Source organism: Canis lupus, chromosome 28 (genome assembly GCF_011100685.1).
Source record: "Canis lupus familiaris isolate Mischka breed German Shepherd chromosome 28, alternate assembly UU_Cfam_GSD_1.0, whole genome shotgun sequence".
NCBI lineage: Eukaryota > Metazoa > Chordata > Mammalia > Carnivora > Canidae > Canis > Canis lupus.
Window position 1 is genome coordinate 27,778,345 of NC_049249.1, and position 16,058 is coordinate 27,794,402.

Consider the following 16,058-nt stretch of genomic DNA (forward strand, 5'->3'; position numbering starts at 1 on the left):
GAAATTAATGGACACTACCTCTCAACCTTTCTCTCATTATGGTTCTTATGAAAATAAGATAAGTACACAAACTGAGGTAGCTAGATAAGGCCGCTCACTTGAAGGGATCAACGCCTCGATCGATGCCTCAGCATTACTTGTAAGTCACCTGAGGGATGGGTCTGAAAGCTTGGGATGTGGAATCTGGGAACCACGGACACAAGTTAAATCATGATCTCAAACGCAGTTCCTGGAAGCATCGTGCCAAGAAAGGCAATTATGGGCTCCTGTTCTTAAAGACCATTCAAAAGGAAAAATTAAAAGTTTCTCTGAACACCCACTTGAACCCATTTTGCCATCTATCACATATGCTTATGTTGGAGGTACACAAGAGGACCCTTCCCAACTGAGCCAACTATCCGATGGAGAAGCAAAATATGTCTTCAGCAGCAGCAATAAAGTAGATAACTCAAACTGCAGGTATTATTCTTTCAAATTTGCCTCACATAATGAAATATGGGGATAACAGGAACACTTCTTGCGATTTTGATGCTTTATTTACTGAGCTAGGTAGTGAGTGTATGAATGTTTATGATCTTATTTTCTACACCTTTTGTATATTTGAAATAGAGATAGAAGAGAAGATCAAAATTGGTACATGGTTCTCACGTCTGAAATTAACCCAACATCAATTTTTTAACTGAGCCGGTCTCCAAACACCCTAAAAACACCAAAAGTCTTGCTTTCCTGGCCTAAGATACATACTTCTTCCATTACTTCTACAAGTTTGCTCTTGAGATTTTCCAATTCAATCGCTAATATCTTCTTCTCTTCCTGAACCGATACAATTTGATCTCGAAGTTCTGCATTTTGAAAGAAAAAATAAAAGGAGGGAAACAATATAAATAAAACTTATTTTTAAAAGAATCAATTTTGTAAAAGAACTGGATATGCCAGTCCCTGCGTAGCTTATGGTCAAGGTTACTTACCAGATAAAAGTAAAATGAAGAAGCAGAGAATGATGGAAATCTCACTTCTGTGCCCCTACATGCAGCCAAAGTTATTAATAATCTTATATCACACTATCTCACTGTGTTATTAAATGTACCAGATCATGTTTTCTCTGCATTCTAGCAAGCTCGTATTTTAGAAAACTCTCTGGCATTTTAGAAGTAAAATGTTTTAAGATTTCAGCAAAACAAATTAAGGCATTGTATTAATTTCCTATTTATTTTAAAATGGCCATGGGCTCTTGTCACAATAAAATGTAATAAACAATGGGGCAGTTGATAATTGGCAGAAAAAAATCCTGACCTGCTGCCAATTTATAGCACTCAAACATTATTTGAACAGACTCAAAATATAACCTATTTGAAAAAGGGTTAATTCTAGTAATTTTCTCTCCAAAGTTGTTGGTATTCTGTTTCTTAATTTATTACATATTTTTTACTGTTGGAATTTAACAAAAACTCTTATTACGAAAATGAAAAAATTAGCAACCATTAAGTGCAAGAGCTTCTGGTGGTAGATCAAAGTTACTTTCACCACTGAAACAGTAAAAAACATACACAGAAGGGCAACTGGGCAGTCGATTGAGTGTCCGACTCTTGATTTTGGCTCAGATCATGATCTCAGGGTCCTGGAATTGCTGGAGTCAGGCTCCATACTCAGTGGGGAGTGTGCTTGAGGATCCTTTTCCTCTGCCCTTCCCCTTGCTCATTCTTGTTCTCTCAAATAAATAAATCTTTTAAAATATATATATTATACAGATTAGCATAGTCTTAAATTGATGCCCAAGGACTCCAGTTTTGCTATTCAGGTTTTACCTGCTTTCAATTTCTTACCCTCTCCAAGGACAGTTAAAAAAAAAATTCTCTGAGGTTATTTATAAATTGAATCAAACATTTACAGGAACCCGGCCTGGAGGAGTTCTCAGACACTTCTATCAAAATCACTTTCTCCAACGGCTAGCCTAATCCTGAAGGAAGAAATGACGGACTATCGCATCCAAGACCTAAGAGAAGGGGAGGATTACGGACAAAGGAAAATCCTGTCAACTTCTCCCTCTCCACCAACACAAATGTTATTTTGTCTTAGGTTAAGGGGGTGGAGGGCCAGATAAAGAGGGTTTTCTTATACTTCTCTCTACTTCCAACTGAAGTTTTATCTATGCCGACAAGCTGACAAGTATTGCTTCTGGCATACGCCTAATGCAAAAATGCCCTAAAAGTTATTGAGCTTCAGACTGCTTTCCTACATCTTTAATATAAACAGTATGTACATATAATCATGTGTGTGTGTGTGTGTGTATATATATATATAAAAACATAAATAAAATTGAAGTGTATTTACTAGTGGTACCATGCGATACTACACCTCACGTTTCAACACATCAGTTGTCTAACAGTGTTTATGTTGGACACTGCATACTGCTCACAATTCAGTGTCTGAATCAGATGAGGAATCCTCTGAGGGCAGAGACTCCACAACGTGGGGAGGAATCTTCCCCAAAGATTCCAAAAAGGAACCAACAAATAGGAGGCACTGGCTAAATATGTTTTTATCTATTCTTTCTTTCACTTAACAAAAATAGCTCAACATATAGTCCATATTTTTAAGAATATTTACAGACTGGCTGTTTTCATCAAGATAATGCTTTCAAAAGTGCCTACTCCCAAACAAGAAAGTAATTCATAATGCACAAATGTGATGTCCTACAGTGATTGTCAACCAGGCAACTCCCTGGGAACATTTAACTCCAAAACTTTTTAAAGGAGGATCCAAGGCTAAAGTTCTCAGGTGATACCAATGGACAACCAGGGCTGAGAAATATCAGAAATACCTCCAGTGATGAAGCCAAGTCTCACCTTTGATCTGCTTCTGACACTGCACGGAGACACACGTTTCTGCAGTGCCTTCTGGGTCGGTGCTGGCATCTTCGTCATCAATGTTGATCTCCTCAGTGATTACATCTGGTCCCAGCTTGGCCATGTACAGCATGCTGATTCTTTTCAACGTTTTATTTTCTTTATTTAGCTAAGGCAAAATGCAAAAACAGTTATTTTACCAGCAGTCAAATGAGTGTCTTGGATTTTTAAACAATAGACAGATTAAGTGTATTTCTGTCCTTACATATTCATCAACACTCACAGCATGAACTAACAATTAGAAGATTCATGAAGTAAGGTTTTATTTACACTTTTAGCATTAAACTTATTAAAGACCTGCTGCCTGGATTACAGGTGGTGACATGGGAAAATGCTAGTTATCACTGATCATGTAAGAGGGCTGAAGATAAAGTATCAGTATAGACTTTGTCACTTCACGTGAGACCTGATGCCTGGATTACAGCCAATAGCATGGGATGATGCTAGTTATCACTGATAACACGAGAAGACTTAAGATAAGACACAAGTAGAGATTCAATCACATTTCAATTTATTCCATCCTTAATAGTCTCAATTAAGGCATTTTATTTCAAGAAAATGTTTTATTTGCTGCTGTGCACACTCTTTACATGTTTGTTAGCCCAGCCCTCCCTCTTCTCTGAACTCCACTACTTCTCTTCAGTGTCCCACAGGATCTCATGGGAACAGCTGTGTTCCCCCCAGGGAACCCCAGGGGCTCCCTCCCCCTCTGGAAGCAGCCCAACAAGTCAGGCACAAGAGCCCAGGCTCGGTCAGTCAGATCTCTTCTCTAGAAATTTGGAGGCTGGAACAGAGAGATGAGTTTCCTCCCACGCGTCTGGGTGGACAGAAGCTGCTGGCAACCACAATCCACTACTGAACTGAGGAACAAAGGAAGGTAGCCCAGAGCAAAGCCAAAAACGGAGCTGACTGCTGAGATAGGCCGAGAAAAATAATGGAAACAGGTTTCCCACAGGACTCTGGTCCATACTCGAAATGCTCCTAGCTCATGGATTCCGGTGGGATTCTCCAATATCCCTCATTAACAAATTCCTTTTTTTTTCCTTTTAACAGTGGAAGAAAAGATATGTTGCTGTTATCTCTATATAAAGAGTTCTAATTCATAGCAGGAAAAAGAAATCCTAATTCATTAATGTATTTGTTATGTGCATATACATACTAGTGCAAAGCACACACAAAGACTAAACTTGGTCCAAAGTCCATAGAAGGAAAGTATGGTTGCCTTATGTTTTCTCTTCTCAAGACTAAAAAATAAAAGGTCTCCTCTGAACACATGAACGTAGAGAAATGCAACCTCTTTTCTTTTACTAAGAGCCAATAACCAGCAAGACAGGTTCTGAATTAAATAACTGACACTGGAAATAAATGCAAACAGAAACTTAATTCACTGGAAAGCTAACTAGCCTTCTCCACTTATAAACCTATGTCAGGGTAGGACGTGCTACTACTTGTCCGGTTCTGGTCCTTCATTTGTGATCATAATTAGGACCCCTCACAGACTCCCTCAGGGAAAAGCCCAGACCATTTCAAACTGGGAGAGCTGATTCTCACCCACAACAACACTGAATCTAAATATATTTCAAGTAGCCTGGTCTAGAGCACAAGAGGTTTCCCTGACCTCTCTGGGGAATCAGGAAGAAATCTATTAAAAATGGCTAGGAACTTTTCCACAGATTCCCCCTGGGAAGTCTAGTGAACTCTACTGGGGGAATCTGACACAGTCTTTTTTTTCCCTGACCCCCACTGCATAACTCCAGCTTCTAGCTCCCCCAGTACATTAGGGGGATCAGGGATAAGATGGTAGCTCATGATTCCACGCCTCTCTCCCTAAAGATGAAATTCAAGGAAAGACTGCTGTAAGTCACACCATGGATGCTACAGCATGGCACTAGAGGCTCAAGGATCCTGGCCAATACTCAGACATGCCATCTTGTCTGAATGGCAGGAGAAAATAACAATTTAAGGAAAAAGTGAAAACATTCAAGCCTTCATTTGTAATTCTGCCTCCTAATACTTTAGTGGTTTCCAGCTTTGCACATTAGAGTCTCTAGAGAGCTTTAAAAAAAAATCCCAGTGCACAGACTCTCCCAGACCCAAACCTCTGGCAGTGGAATCCAGCGCAGTACTCGCCCCAAGTTCTCAGGTGATGCTAACCCACATCAATATGAAGAATCCTTGATACAGAGAAAGGCAATGCTGTAGTATCTGTTTCTATAAAATCAGAATTAAGAATTCTGCTCTATAATCCAATGTCTCTACCTCTAGAATAACCTCATCTTTCAGAGTAGTAGTGTCCTCATCAGCAAACTAAAGATAAAAATCATCTCTGCCCCATAACATGAAGATTGAATAAGATATGACACAGAAAGTGTTTAATACAGTGATGGACACACAGGAAAGTGTCAGCTGGTGTTAGCTCCTGACAGTAACAAAAGAGGTTTAGGTTGTGTGTCTGACTTTTCTTTGGGAATACTTTACCAGCTAGTTTTCTTCAACCAAGATATATATATCCATGCAATTTTTTCTTCCTCTGGGATACTCACAAAAGCACAAAAATACTAATTTTTTCTACCTGGTCCTTAATATGCTCATTCCTAGGCCACTGTCAGAATCATACTTAATAACCTGATTGTTAACAGTTCTACCATCAGAAGAGTTTAATGCCTTTCTCCGTCAAGCCAGGCACCAAAATCCACCAGCGCTATCTGGCTATACTACAACTACTCTATTTAACAAAGTTACTAACTCAAGAAAAAAGCCATATATGGGGCACATGGCTGGCTCAGTCAGTAGAGCATGCTTTGATTCTTGATCTCAGGGTCATGAGTTCAAGCCCCACATTGGGTGTGGAACCTATGCTTTAAAAAAAAAAAAAAAAGGGAAAAAAAGCCACACAGAAAATTTCAGAAGTATTCTCTGAAACATCATTCTCACATTCTGAAGGAAGAAAATAAGATTTATATAGATAAAGATCTCATGACCACATTAAATGCATATTTTTGAAAACTCTGAATTCACAAATTTTGGCTAAGCAATTTCACTGAAGTTATTATTCATCAAGTTATATATGTTAATGGCATGCTAATTGTTTTGTGGAATCATTCTAAGTCCAAAAGCAAAAATAAATCTTTTATAACCGTACAAGTAACAGAATCTTCTACTACATTCAAATTTAAATAGTTTTTATATTGGGTGCAGCTTAATGAATATTTAAAGATACGAAATAAGCAAGTTAAACAGGACTTGGACCATATGGTTTAAAGAACTGGTCTATATTTATCAGTTTAACCTACACATTTTACCAAAGTATCCACCCTTGCTTTTAAGAAAATTATGCAAATTGCATCTTAAGAATTAAACATTCCATTTGTCATTAATTTGAGAGCAAAGATTTAGAAAAATAGGAATAAATTTATAGAAACTTTGCTGCTTTAAAAATGGAGTCTAATTTTTAAAATGACAATTGGGATACCTAAATCAGGATGTGCTACTTATTGATCACACATATAATAAAGCTTCCAAACTTTGCATTCAAAGCTGTAGTATTCTCCAGATCCAGTGAGCACATCTATAGGTTTTTTTACTTGTTTTTTTTTTTTTTTTATTCCAAGTCCCACGAGGGACTTGTATCCTCGAAAACAAACCATATGACCATTTTCGAAAGACTTTGTAAAGACTAGAGGACAAACCGAGTAAGTGAAGGATCCTACTGTCAAGGTGAAATTATAAAACTGACTTTTGAGATTAGTAACACAGTGGTTTATAATAACCAGGGACGAACACAACAGTCACCTAGCAGCTTTCTCAGCACACAGCTGGCCTGGGCTGCACACCCTGCATCAGTGAGTCTGGGGTATTCTTAAGAAATCAATGCTGGTCCACCCTGACACTTAGGACAAGGCAACTGTAGCTCAGAGAGGTGCATTCTCTTGCTCAAAATCACCTGGCAGTTTAAAAAAGGAAGGAGGGGATCAAATCTTTTTTTAAAGAGGCCTGTAAAAACCCATGAGTAGAGTGCTTCATGAAAAAAGGAAAGTCCGCCCCATTCTCCCCGCAGACCTAACTCTAGTCCATCCTGTCATTTAAGATGAGACTACAGCAATGCGGAGACCAGAACTAGTAACTTGCCCAAAGTCACATATGCCCCAAATGACATCACTGGGAATAAAACCTGTATATGCTGCCTCCCAAACCCTTGCTCTCCATTAACTCATTCAGTCCTGCGAGGTAGTCAGGTTCGTACCTTGCATGTACCGTTGGCGACAGGGATACTTAGCAATGGCAAGAGAAAATACAAGGACTGTCCTTAGCCACTGCAAGATTCAGAGCAGCTGGTATGCTCCAAATACATTTTTTTCTCCTTGTTCCAAAAGGAGGAATAAAGGATATGAGAAGAGAATTCACACAGTTTTATGGACCAGTGAACACTTAGTGAAGTGTAACACAAAAGAAGTGATGGGAGAGCACCCATACTATGATTGTTTTAAAAGCAATGGCCTGTATTGCTATGTACTCTTCAAAGGAGTAACAGAAGTTGCATGCACACGTTTATATTCTTAGGTTCCGACTGCATTATCTTATGAATTCTAATGTAGTGTCATTACACAAACAATTAAGCAAATACCTCTAGCAAGCACACTGCTAATGCACACAAATTAAATAGAGATATACAGACAGACTGGCTGATTGATTTGCAGAATTTCAGTCACATCCAAAGACATACTTTGGAGGTAGGTGATGGGGAAGAGAGGAAGACACACAACTGGCATTACTAATGATATTTGGTTAAAAATTGCTGTAATCCATTTTCTGATGAAGTGGTTCAGATGCATTTTACCCAACCCCAAAAACGTAAGACAGAGATAAAAACATTCTTTAATAATAATGTACTTCTGATGAGATAGAATATAGAAAATTATACTCTTGGTAAATTCATCAGCTAGAAGCAATCAGTGGAGCACTGGAGGTCACCTTTAGCATGCCCTCGCTCTGCTTTCACAAATAATCACCTGAAACGTACGGCTGGAGGCCGACTTTAAATCAAACGTGAAAACACTCATTGCTCCTTGATGTCACACCAGGTTAGTTTTAAACTTGGCGAATGTTTGCACCCAATGCACAGCCACATAGAAAGTCCAGCTGAACACACTAGCCTGGGGCCATTTTTCAGAGGCAAAAATCACAAATGCTGAAATGCACACTACAAAATGCCCCTTTTACAATCGATATGACCTAGGCACTAAGATCTGTACCTAATCCTATTCCAGGATTTTCAAAACTTACGACACTTTTTCCTCCTCATCCAAAGAGAGACCGTTGATTCAGGAGAGCAAAAGCGAAGAGAGGCCACTCTGCAGAAAAGCAAGTTGAAATTAAAAAACTCAAGTAGAGAATTCCCTTATTTGAAGAGTCTCACCTTTGTTGCCAGAGCTTCAGCACTTTCTCGACAAGTCTTCTCTATTTCAAGATGGTTCTGCATAAAATTGACTTCCTCTATAACCATGTGAGAAACTAGGAATGAGGGGAAAAAAGTCTCAGCATTCAGAGATTAGTCAGCGATTCCAGAAGCCCACACATTGTATCCCATGACTCAGAATACTTCAATTCTTTAGCTAGCCAGACCTTCAGCTATTGAGGGGGGGACAGGATGGGAGGGGGGAGTCTTGAAGATGCTGCTCTGATTAAATCTTAGCTAATATGTGAATGTGGAGCAGGAAAATAACACAATGAAGAGCCTTTACTGCTAGCGCACACATTTTTAAGAAAGCTAGTTAGGATGTTTTAAGTTTTTTTTTTCCCCTATGTAGCTGTACACATAGCCACAGATACGTCCACTTAGACAAAAGAATCTCTTCTAAATAAAAAGTGGCAAACACGATTTTTCCTTTTCTTAGCAGGACAGAACACGTGGGTCTAATACAGAAAATCTGCTAATGAAAATTTCAAAAAATAAATCTTAACTTGATCTTCTTAACTGGAATAACCATGTGGCAGTTGAGCTGAGGTCAGAATGCAACAGCCTTCTTTATGAGTGAGTGACAAAGTAGTTACAATTATTTAATAAATTCCGGGGCAGAAAAGTGTAGCAACAAGAGTTATGTATTCTACGATGATGACAGCAGATGTTTCTTGCATCACAGACCATCAGGAAGATTGGAAGAAAAAATACAATTTTACAGTACACTTTACCAATGCTTGAAAAATAGTAATTTTCAGGTTCTTTTAGTAGCTGGTTTATAGAAATTGAGATTCAAAGGTACAAAGTGATTTAGAACTTGCATTATACTTTGAAGATCAAGTAAAAGAAAAGTGCCAATTCCTTTCACCCATACTTCTAGTTAAAAGAAAATGTTCAGAATCTTAAACTTAACTGTAAACGTGTATACTTATTGACATTTGTTTGGCTTAAAAAAGAAAAATTAAGTATACCCAAATGTGAAACCCAACAAAGTTAGGCAAAAAGCACACTGGGCTCACATAACACAAAGAGAGATTACTTTTGCTTCATTTAAGCTTAATTAACCTGCAATTATGATTAAACTCAGGGGAAAAAAAATTTCTCTCCAAATTAAATACAAAAATGTATTACTTCCTAAGTCTGTCCAAAGTTCTTATTATGTTAATATTCAAATTCATAAAGCAGCACTAAATGGCCAGAAACATCTCTAACCTTGACATTTTTTCAGGGGTAATAATAATCTGCAGCAAATGCAGGCCAACCAAAAACCACTTAACTAATTAGTAGTTGCAGTCACCGAGAAAAACATGAATCAACACTGTTATTACAAGTGGCACATTTGAGTGGCATCTAATTATGACTTGATGAGCACGATACTTGCATTATCAACATTACTACTGCATCCCATCAGGTCCTAAAAGCTGCTGATGGCACTGACTTCGAGAAACTCCCACTCAATGGTACAGCAGCACCCAACAATCGGCTTGGCAGGGGCCCCCCTCACTAAATGACACGTTAAGCGTAATTACTGGTAGACATTGTAAATAAACAGGATTGGAAGTGAAAATTGTACCAAGTGCATAAGACACAATCTGACACATTGGAAGTGGCAGCCTTAATTGAGAGTTTCTTTGACTGCTCAAGATCATTTCAACTGCATTTCTCAGAGGACAGTGATTATAACTGTGGAGACAGACGGCATAATGGTATCAGCACTGCTGACAGAGCAGTGAATTAAATTGTATCTGCTGTTGTGTGAAAGCCTTGATGAGAGGTACAGATGCCTTAGTGGTCTTATCATTATAACACAATGGTCATGTTGTCATCAACCTTTCTGGCTCCAATTGAAAAGAAATGATTGTGTGTTGAGGCTCTGCCCCCCTTTCCACGCCACCCCCCTCTCCTCTTCTATCTCTTGTTCTGAATAGAACCAATTTTCAGAGAGCTATGAAATCACGCAATAGGTCCTAAAATGCAGCTGCTTGGCATACAAACGGGTCCCCATTAAACTGGAATCACACACAATATGTGTTTATGCCAGAAGAACAAATAGAAGCTGAACACAGGCCAAGTTTATTCACACACACAAAGCCCATGTAGCTCTTCATCAATATAATTGCCTTTTATATTGTAGTTTAAATAATAGGCTCTATTATTTCCTTAAAATCCTAATATTCTTGGCATTTTATCACTATGTTTACAAGGTAGGTTCTTCAAAAATGTGAAGGAAAGAGAAAAGAAACCTATACAATTTTTACAACATCAAATATTACTTTGAATTTTTAGCCTTAACTACTTGACTTCTTCTGCCACAATCTGGTATTTCCACTATCATAACAAAAACATAAACACTCTGCATGTTTCATAGGAATTTGACTTTTTATTCAATAACATTCTTGCTCATGGAAGAGTAAGAAAAATCATTCCACCATAGCAAGGTGTAGGCCCAGCAAAAAGAAAAAAGACCACACACACTTATTTTCTGAACATTGTGTAAAAGGCTGCCCTGTAATTTAACTTGATAACCTTACATAGGCAGCACTAGCCCACATTTTCTCTAATCCTCATACAGCAGACCCCATCAGACAGGTTGTTGTTGTTGTTTTAATCTCTGCCTCTTAAAAGGAAACAGTAAAAAATCAAAAGTTGGGCTTTGATTTCTAGTTTAAAAAATTATCTCAATGCTAAATAGGGAGCAAAGAAATCTATCGACTTTCTAGATTCAAAAGAAAAGAATATATTTCAGAGGGCATTTATGTCCTTAAAAAGCACGGTCCCATTTCTAAAACCAAAAGTCAGGTTACGTGACACAAAACAGAAATTTTTGTAGTATATAATTTTATTTGCACCTTTCAAACAATGGAAGTTTAAAAAACCTTTAATTGTTCACTTAGTGATTTGCCGTATGGTGCTGAATTCAGGCTTGTCTCATAATATCCACAGGCCATGACCACTACACCTAAACTATCTGTAATTTGGATGGCATGAAAGTTTAAAAAAGAATAAAGATGAATCCTAGTCTTTTAGAAATACTAACTGAAATATTTATGATGAAATTATCGTCATTAAATGATATGATGAATGGAATTCATTTCAAAATACTCTGAGGCGGGATGTATGGACACAGAGATGAAAGTAGCCTGGCCAAGAGCTGGTTAACTGTTGAAGTTCTATGATGGATACATAGGGGTCCGTTGTAATATTTTTTCACTTATGTATAAGCTTGATATTTGTCATAATAAAAGTTGTTTTTAATGACTCTGACAACTCAGAAGCATAACCTAAAAGTACATCCATTATTGCTTTCATCAGTCTAGTTGAATTAGTAAAGTTTGTTTTTCCTCTTCACGACACGCTTACATACTTGCCATCATAGAATGCATCACCCTGTAGGGCAACTGGGCTTTTCTCTCTTTCACTTGTGTCTGTCTCTAATTATCGGCGAGCATGACAGCAGAGATTTTGCTTTACTCACGTCTGACTCTTCTACCTAGCAAAATGCTACGTATGAACTAGGTAGTCATGTGTGTTTGTTTGAATGACTGGAAAAATCTACCAGGCCTACGTTCATCACACCTCTTTACAAGCATGTTCTCTTTAGAACATAACTGCTTAGGACACAATACCATCACCAACTATTGGGCTTATTGTGTGCCCAGCCTGTGCTTCATCCTTTCCATGTGCTCTGTCCTGAATCCTCACGATGGTCTTACAAGGTAGGTATCATGACAGCAACTTTATATTGGAGAACACTGAAGCCCAAAAAAGTCAAGTAACATGTATCTCAAATTACAGAGTTCTAACTGGTAAAGCCCAGCCAAACCAATTTCTAGGTGACTAATTTTCTCGGTTTCTCTCTAACTTGTATTTAAAAGTGACACCACCAACGGTACTGCCCTCAGTAGCACTCCTCTCCATCCAGCCAACTCTCAGCAATATTTAGATGCAGGACGTCTCTGAAGTGTATGTGGTGAACACACTGTAAGTTCTCCTGCAACGTCAGATTTTTTGAAAGGTATCCACATAGTGTGAAAACAGTGATAAGAGCTGGCAGGTGTGCAGGAAAACGGGTGTGTCCCAACACACAGCAAAGGCTCTCATATTCTCATATTCTCATATTTACTGATTTTCTTTTCTGTCTGAAGGACCAGAAAAGCCTTTAGTTACTTCTTCTGTCACACGAATCTGTCTTCCTAGGGAACGTGGCTTTGCTATGAGAAAGGCTGAGGCCCTGGGAGAGGGCAGAGAATGGAGTAACATGGATGAACCAGCTAAGAAGAGCATGCCAAGCTAGGTGAGTTGAGCCCCACAGCCTAGGAGAGCTCATTCAGCTGCTCTTCCCTCACTTTGAGATGTGCACCTGGCAGGTAAATGTAATAGGAAGGCAGATTTCAACTTGGCACCCACACATACTCTCCCCCTCCCCAGAGCTGCCCCACGTGTCAAGGCCAGTGTCTGAAGGGCACTCAAGCTCTGGATGGGGATAGTGAATGAGATGTAGCAGCAGCTAACATTTATTGAGCACTCAAACTATAATGCCAGGCAAATTATAATGCCAGGCACTGTGTTCAGCACTTTTTACATGAATTATCTCATCTAATATTGAACAGCCCTTGAGGCAGGGTCATTTATTCCAATTTTACTAAGGCAGAAACTGCTCAGGACTACATGGATTTACATGGTGGTCTTTACTGGTGGGAACTGATCTATTACCTTCCAAATTTGAAACTCTACCCTCTGTTCCAAAGTCATCAACTATTTACCCCAGACACAATGTTTTAACAAATATTTATAGTTTTCGTCATCCCCATTTCCTGTTCTTTTGAGACGGAGTCAAGAGTCAGCATTCTGTTCTGCCATCCGAACTTTAATTAAGCAGACTTACAGTAAGTCAAAACTTCAATGAATACAACAATAAAGATCATTGTACTACCTTTTCAATGGATTCTCTCATGCTTTGAGTTGCTCATAAGGAAAAATGTGAATTTTTAAAACTATCAAAGATATTTAGAGTTAGAGACAAAGGAAGTGGGAGAGGAAAGGAGTTTACGGGTTACTCTACAGGTAGGCTGATTTGGGGGGAAGCGCCTTCCATTTCTGCATAATGCAAGAGGCCAAATGCCCACTAGCTGCCCAACAAAAGCATTTTATGTTAAGCCCAACCATAAGAACTTGAACTATCCCCCCTACGCAGAGCATGCCAACCCCCCATCAATAATTAATTTGAGAACATGAATTGGTAACAATATCAGTGGCACAACTCTCTCAGTGTGACTTGGTGTCAGCCAAAGTGTAAGCACATCCCATTGATCCTGCATTAGGGAAGAAGAAAGTCCTACACAGTTGCAATTCATACATTCACAAATAAGAGATATTTCTGTCACAGCATATTGGCCTCCAAAGAAAAGTAACATCAACCATATTTCCCTGGGATTTTGTTACAGCCAGACACTTGAAATAAACTGGCTACTGAAATCAACTATAATGTTTCATTCTCATGGCTGTTTAACCTTCAACAAGAAGAAAATGTTTTGCTGTGTAGTTACCAAGTCAACATTTCATGATTTAATGGAACAACCTAATACAGCATCTGCAAAAAGATGGAGAAAGACCCTGTTTCCAAGAGGGAGGATCATCTTTTCCTGCTAAGGTCTGGTCCTTTTCCAATGACCTATTTCCTTCTGATCATTCTGAGCGCCATCAGATACCTTCTATCTTAGGGGCAAGGTAATGACAGATTTGCAGGAAATGCTACAAAAATAGCATAGCAAAAATTTAGAAGATTTATTACAACTTTTGTGGGAATACCACATGCCTTAGAGAGAGGGCCATTTCAAACATTCAAAAATGTGTAAGTTCTGTGAGCCAGAATTCCTTTTCTATGAATTAATGTAAGAAACAAATCAGACCACTGTATAGACATATAAGAATACTTGACATGGTATCACTTAAAATATCCAAAATTCAGAAATAATCCATCTATCGCTGAAAGAATGTTGAAATAAATTGGGGTACTATCGTGTAATAGAATACTAACACGAATATACAGCTCTATCAACATGCAGAGATGACCGTGATATACTGCTTCCTGAAAAAAGCAGGCTGCAAACTGAATGTAAAGCATGCCTTTATTTTTGTAGACATATGTATTGAGCACAGATAAGAGACCAAGAAAGACTATAAAATATTAACATTAACATTGTCTTTTCTCCAAGAGTCAAGATAACAAGTAATCTTTGTTCTCCTTTAACTGTTCTGCATAGTAAAAATTTTAGAACTGCAAACTGTTTTTTATAATAACATGAAACAATAATGCTCATTCCACTTGTTTGAAAATCACAGTAATGCCAGAACTTTCGGGGAGGGGGGAGAGGACAAATGGGAAGACAATTCTCGCTTTCTTGGATGTCTAAGACAGCAGCAACCGAACACAGGGGACATGCCTACCCACATAATTCCCAAACAGAGTTATGTGTGTTATAATAATTCCAATGAAATGCTTACATACTTTTCTGAAATTCCTCCAGTTTTTTAACAGCTTCATCTCGTTCTTGCCTAATTTTGTCACACTGAAATGAGAAAACACAGAAATGTTAAATTTGTATCACAAGTTTGGGAAGGCAAGAAAGAGCAAACATAAACAGTAACAATTTTATGAAAAGAAAACAAAAATTAAAAACCCTTTAAAAGCATTAATGTTCACATGGTACTTATTGGTACTTATTCTCCTCAACCAGCATGGTCTTTGTACCATTTGCGTCTGTCCACTTGCCTTGGACCTTCTAAGATAATGAGTCATCATCTTACTGCTCATTATCTCCTCAGGAACAAAACAATTTAACATCCTTGAGTTCAAATTACTTATTCTTAAAGAAAATATTATTCTTAAAGAAAATATATGTGCCTCTTATTAAGTAGGTATTTTGCTAATACAGTGAACACCCCATGCAACTACAGGTCAGATTCTCTGAAACTGGGTAGGGAGGAACTCTCCAGAACTCTTCAGAACACTGATGCACAACCAGAAGTGACCCCTACAGAAGACAAACTGCTGTTGGGCACCCCTTGAAATCTTCAGTTGAGGAAAAAAATGTCTTCGTATCCTTAGAATTCCAAATAGAAGGTAGCAAACTAAAATGAGAGAAGATAAAATATTCCACAATAAGCATATATCATTCACATAAACTAATTTTTACTTTTAAAAGGTGGAAGGACAATAAAAAAATAAAAATAAATAAATAAAAGGTGAAAGGAACATTAGGAGGAGGTAAGATCATAAAAAGTAAAAGTAACTATTAAAGTATGAAGATATCTTATTGGTATAGAAATGAGTATCCATTAGTTTATTTTAACAGGCCCTCAAGGTATTAATGATTTTTATAAAAACCTCATGTTCATTATGAGGACTGATTCAACTTACTGGGAATTTCACAAAACAGGTTAAGTATAACACATTGTAGAAAGATTTTCATCAAGTCTAAAACTTTAAAAAGTGATTTTTAACTATTAATAGTAATAATTAAAAGTTGAATGGTCCAGGGCAGCCTGGGTGGCTCAGCGGTTTAGCGCCGCCTTCAGCCCAGGGCGTGATCCTGGAGACCCAGGATCGAGTCCCACGTCGGGCTCCCTGCATGGAGCCTGCTTCTCCCTCTGCCTGTGTCTCTGCCTCTCTCTCTCTCTGTCCCTCATGAGTA

At 38.2% G+C, this 16,058-nt stretch overlaps 1 protein-coding gene across 3 annotated transcripts in view; it reads right to left on the reverse strand.

Moving 5' to 3' along the window:
* SHTN1 (shootin 1) overlaps positions 1-16,058 on the reverse strand; it is a 95,061-nt gene that overhangs the window by 55,609 nt on the left and 23,394 nt on the right. For all 3 annotated transcript variants that reach the window (XM_038578912.1, XM_038578913.1, XM_038578914.1), the window contains 4 exons: positions 14,873-14,933; positions 8,323-8,417; positions 2,847-3,015; positions 745-842 (listed from right to left, as the gene is read on the reverse strand). In XM_038578912.1, the coding sequence (XP_038434840.1) occupies positions 745-842; positions 2,847-3,015; positions 8,323-8,417; positions 14,873-14,933 (423 nt within the window). The remainder of the gene's footprint in view (positions 1-744; positions 843-2,846; positions 3,016-8,322; positions 8,418-14,872; positions 14,934-16,058) is intronic.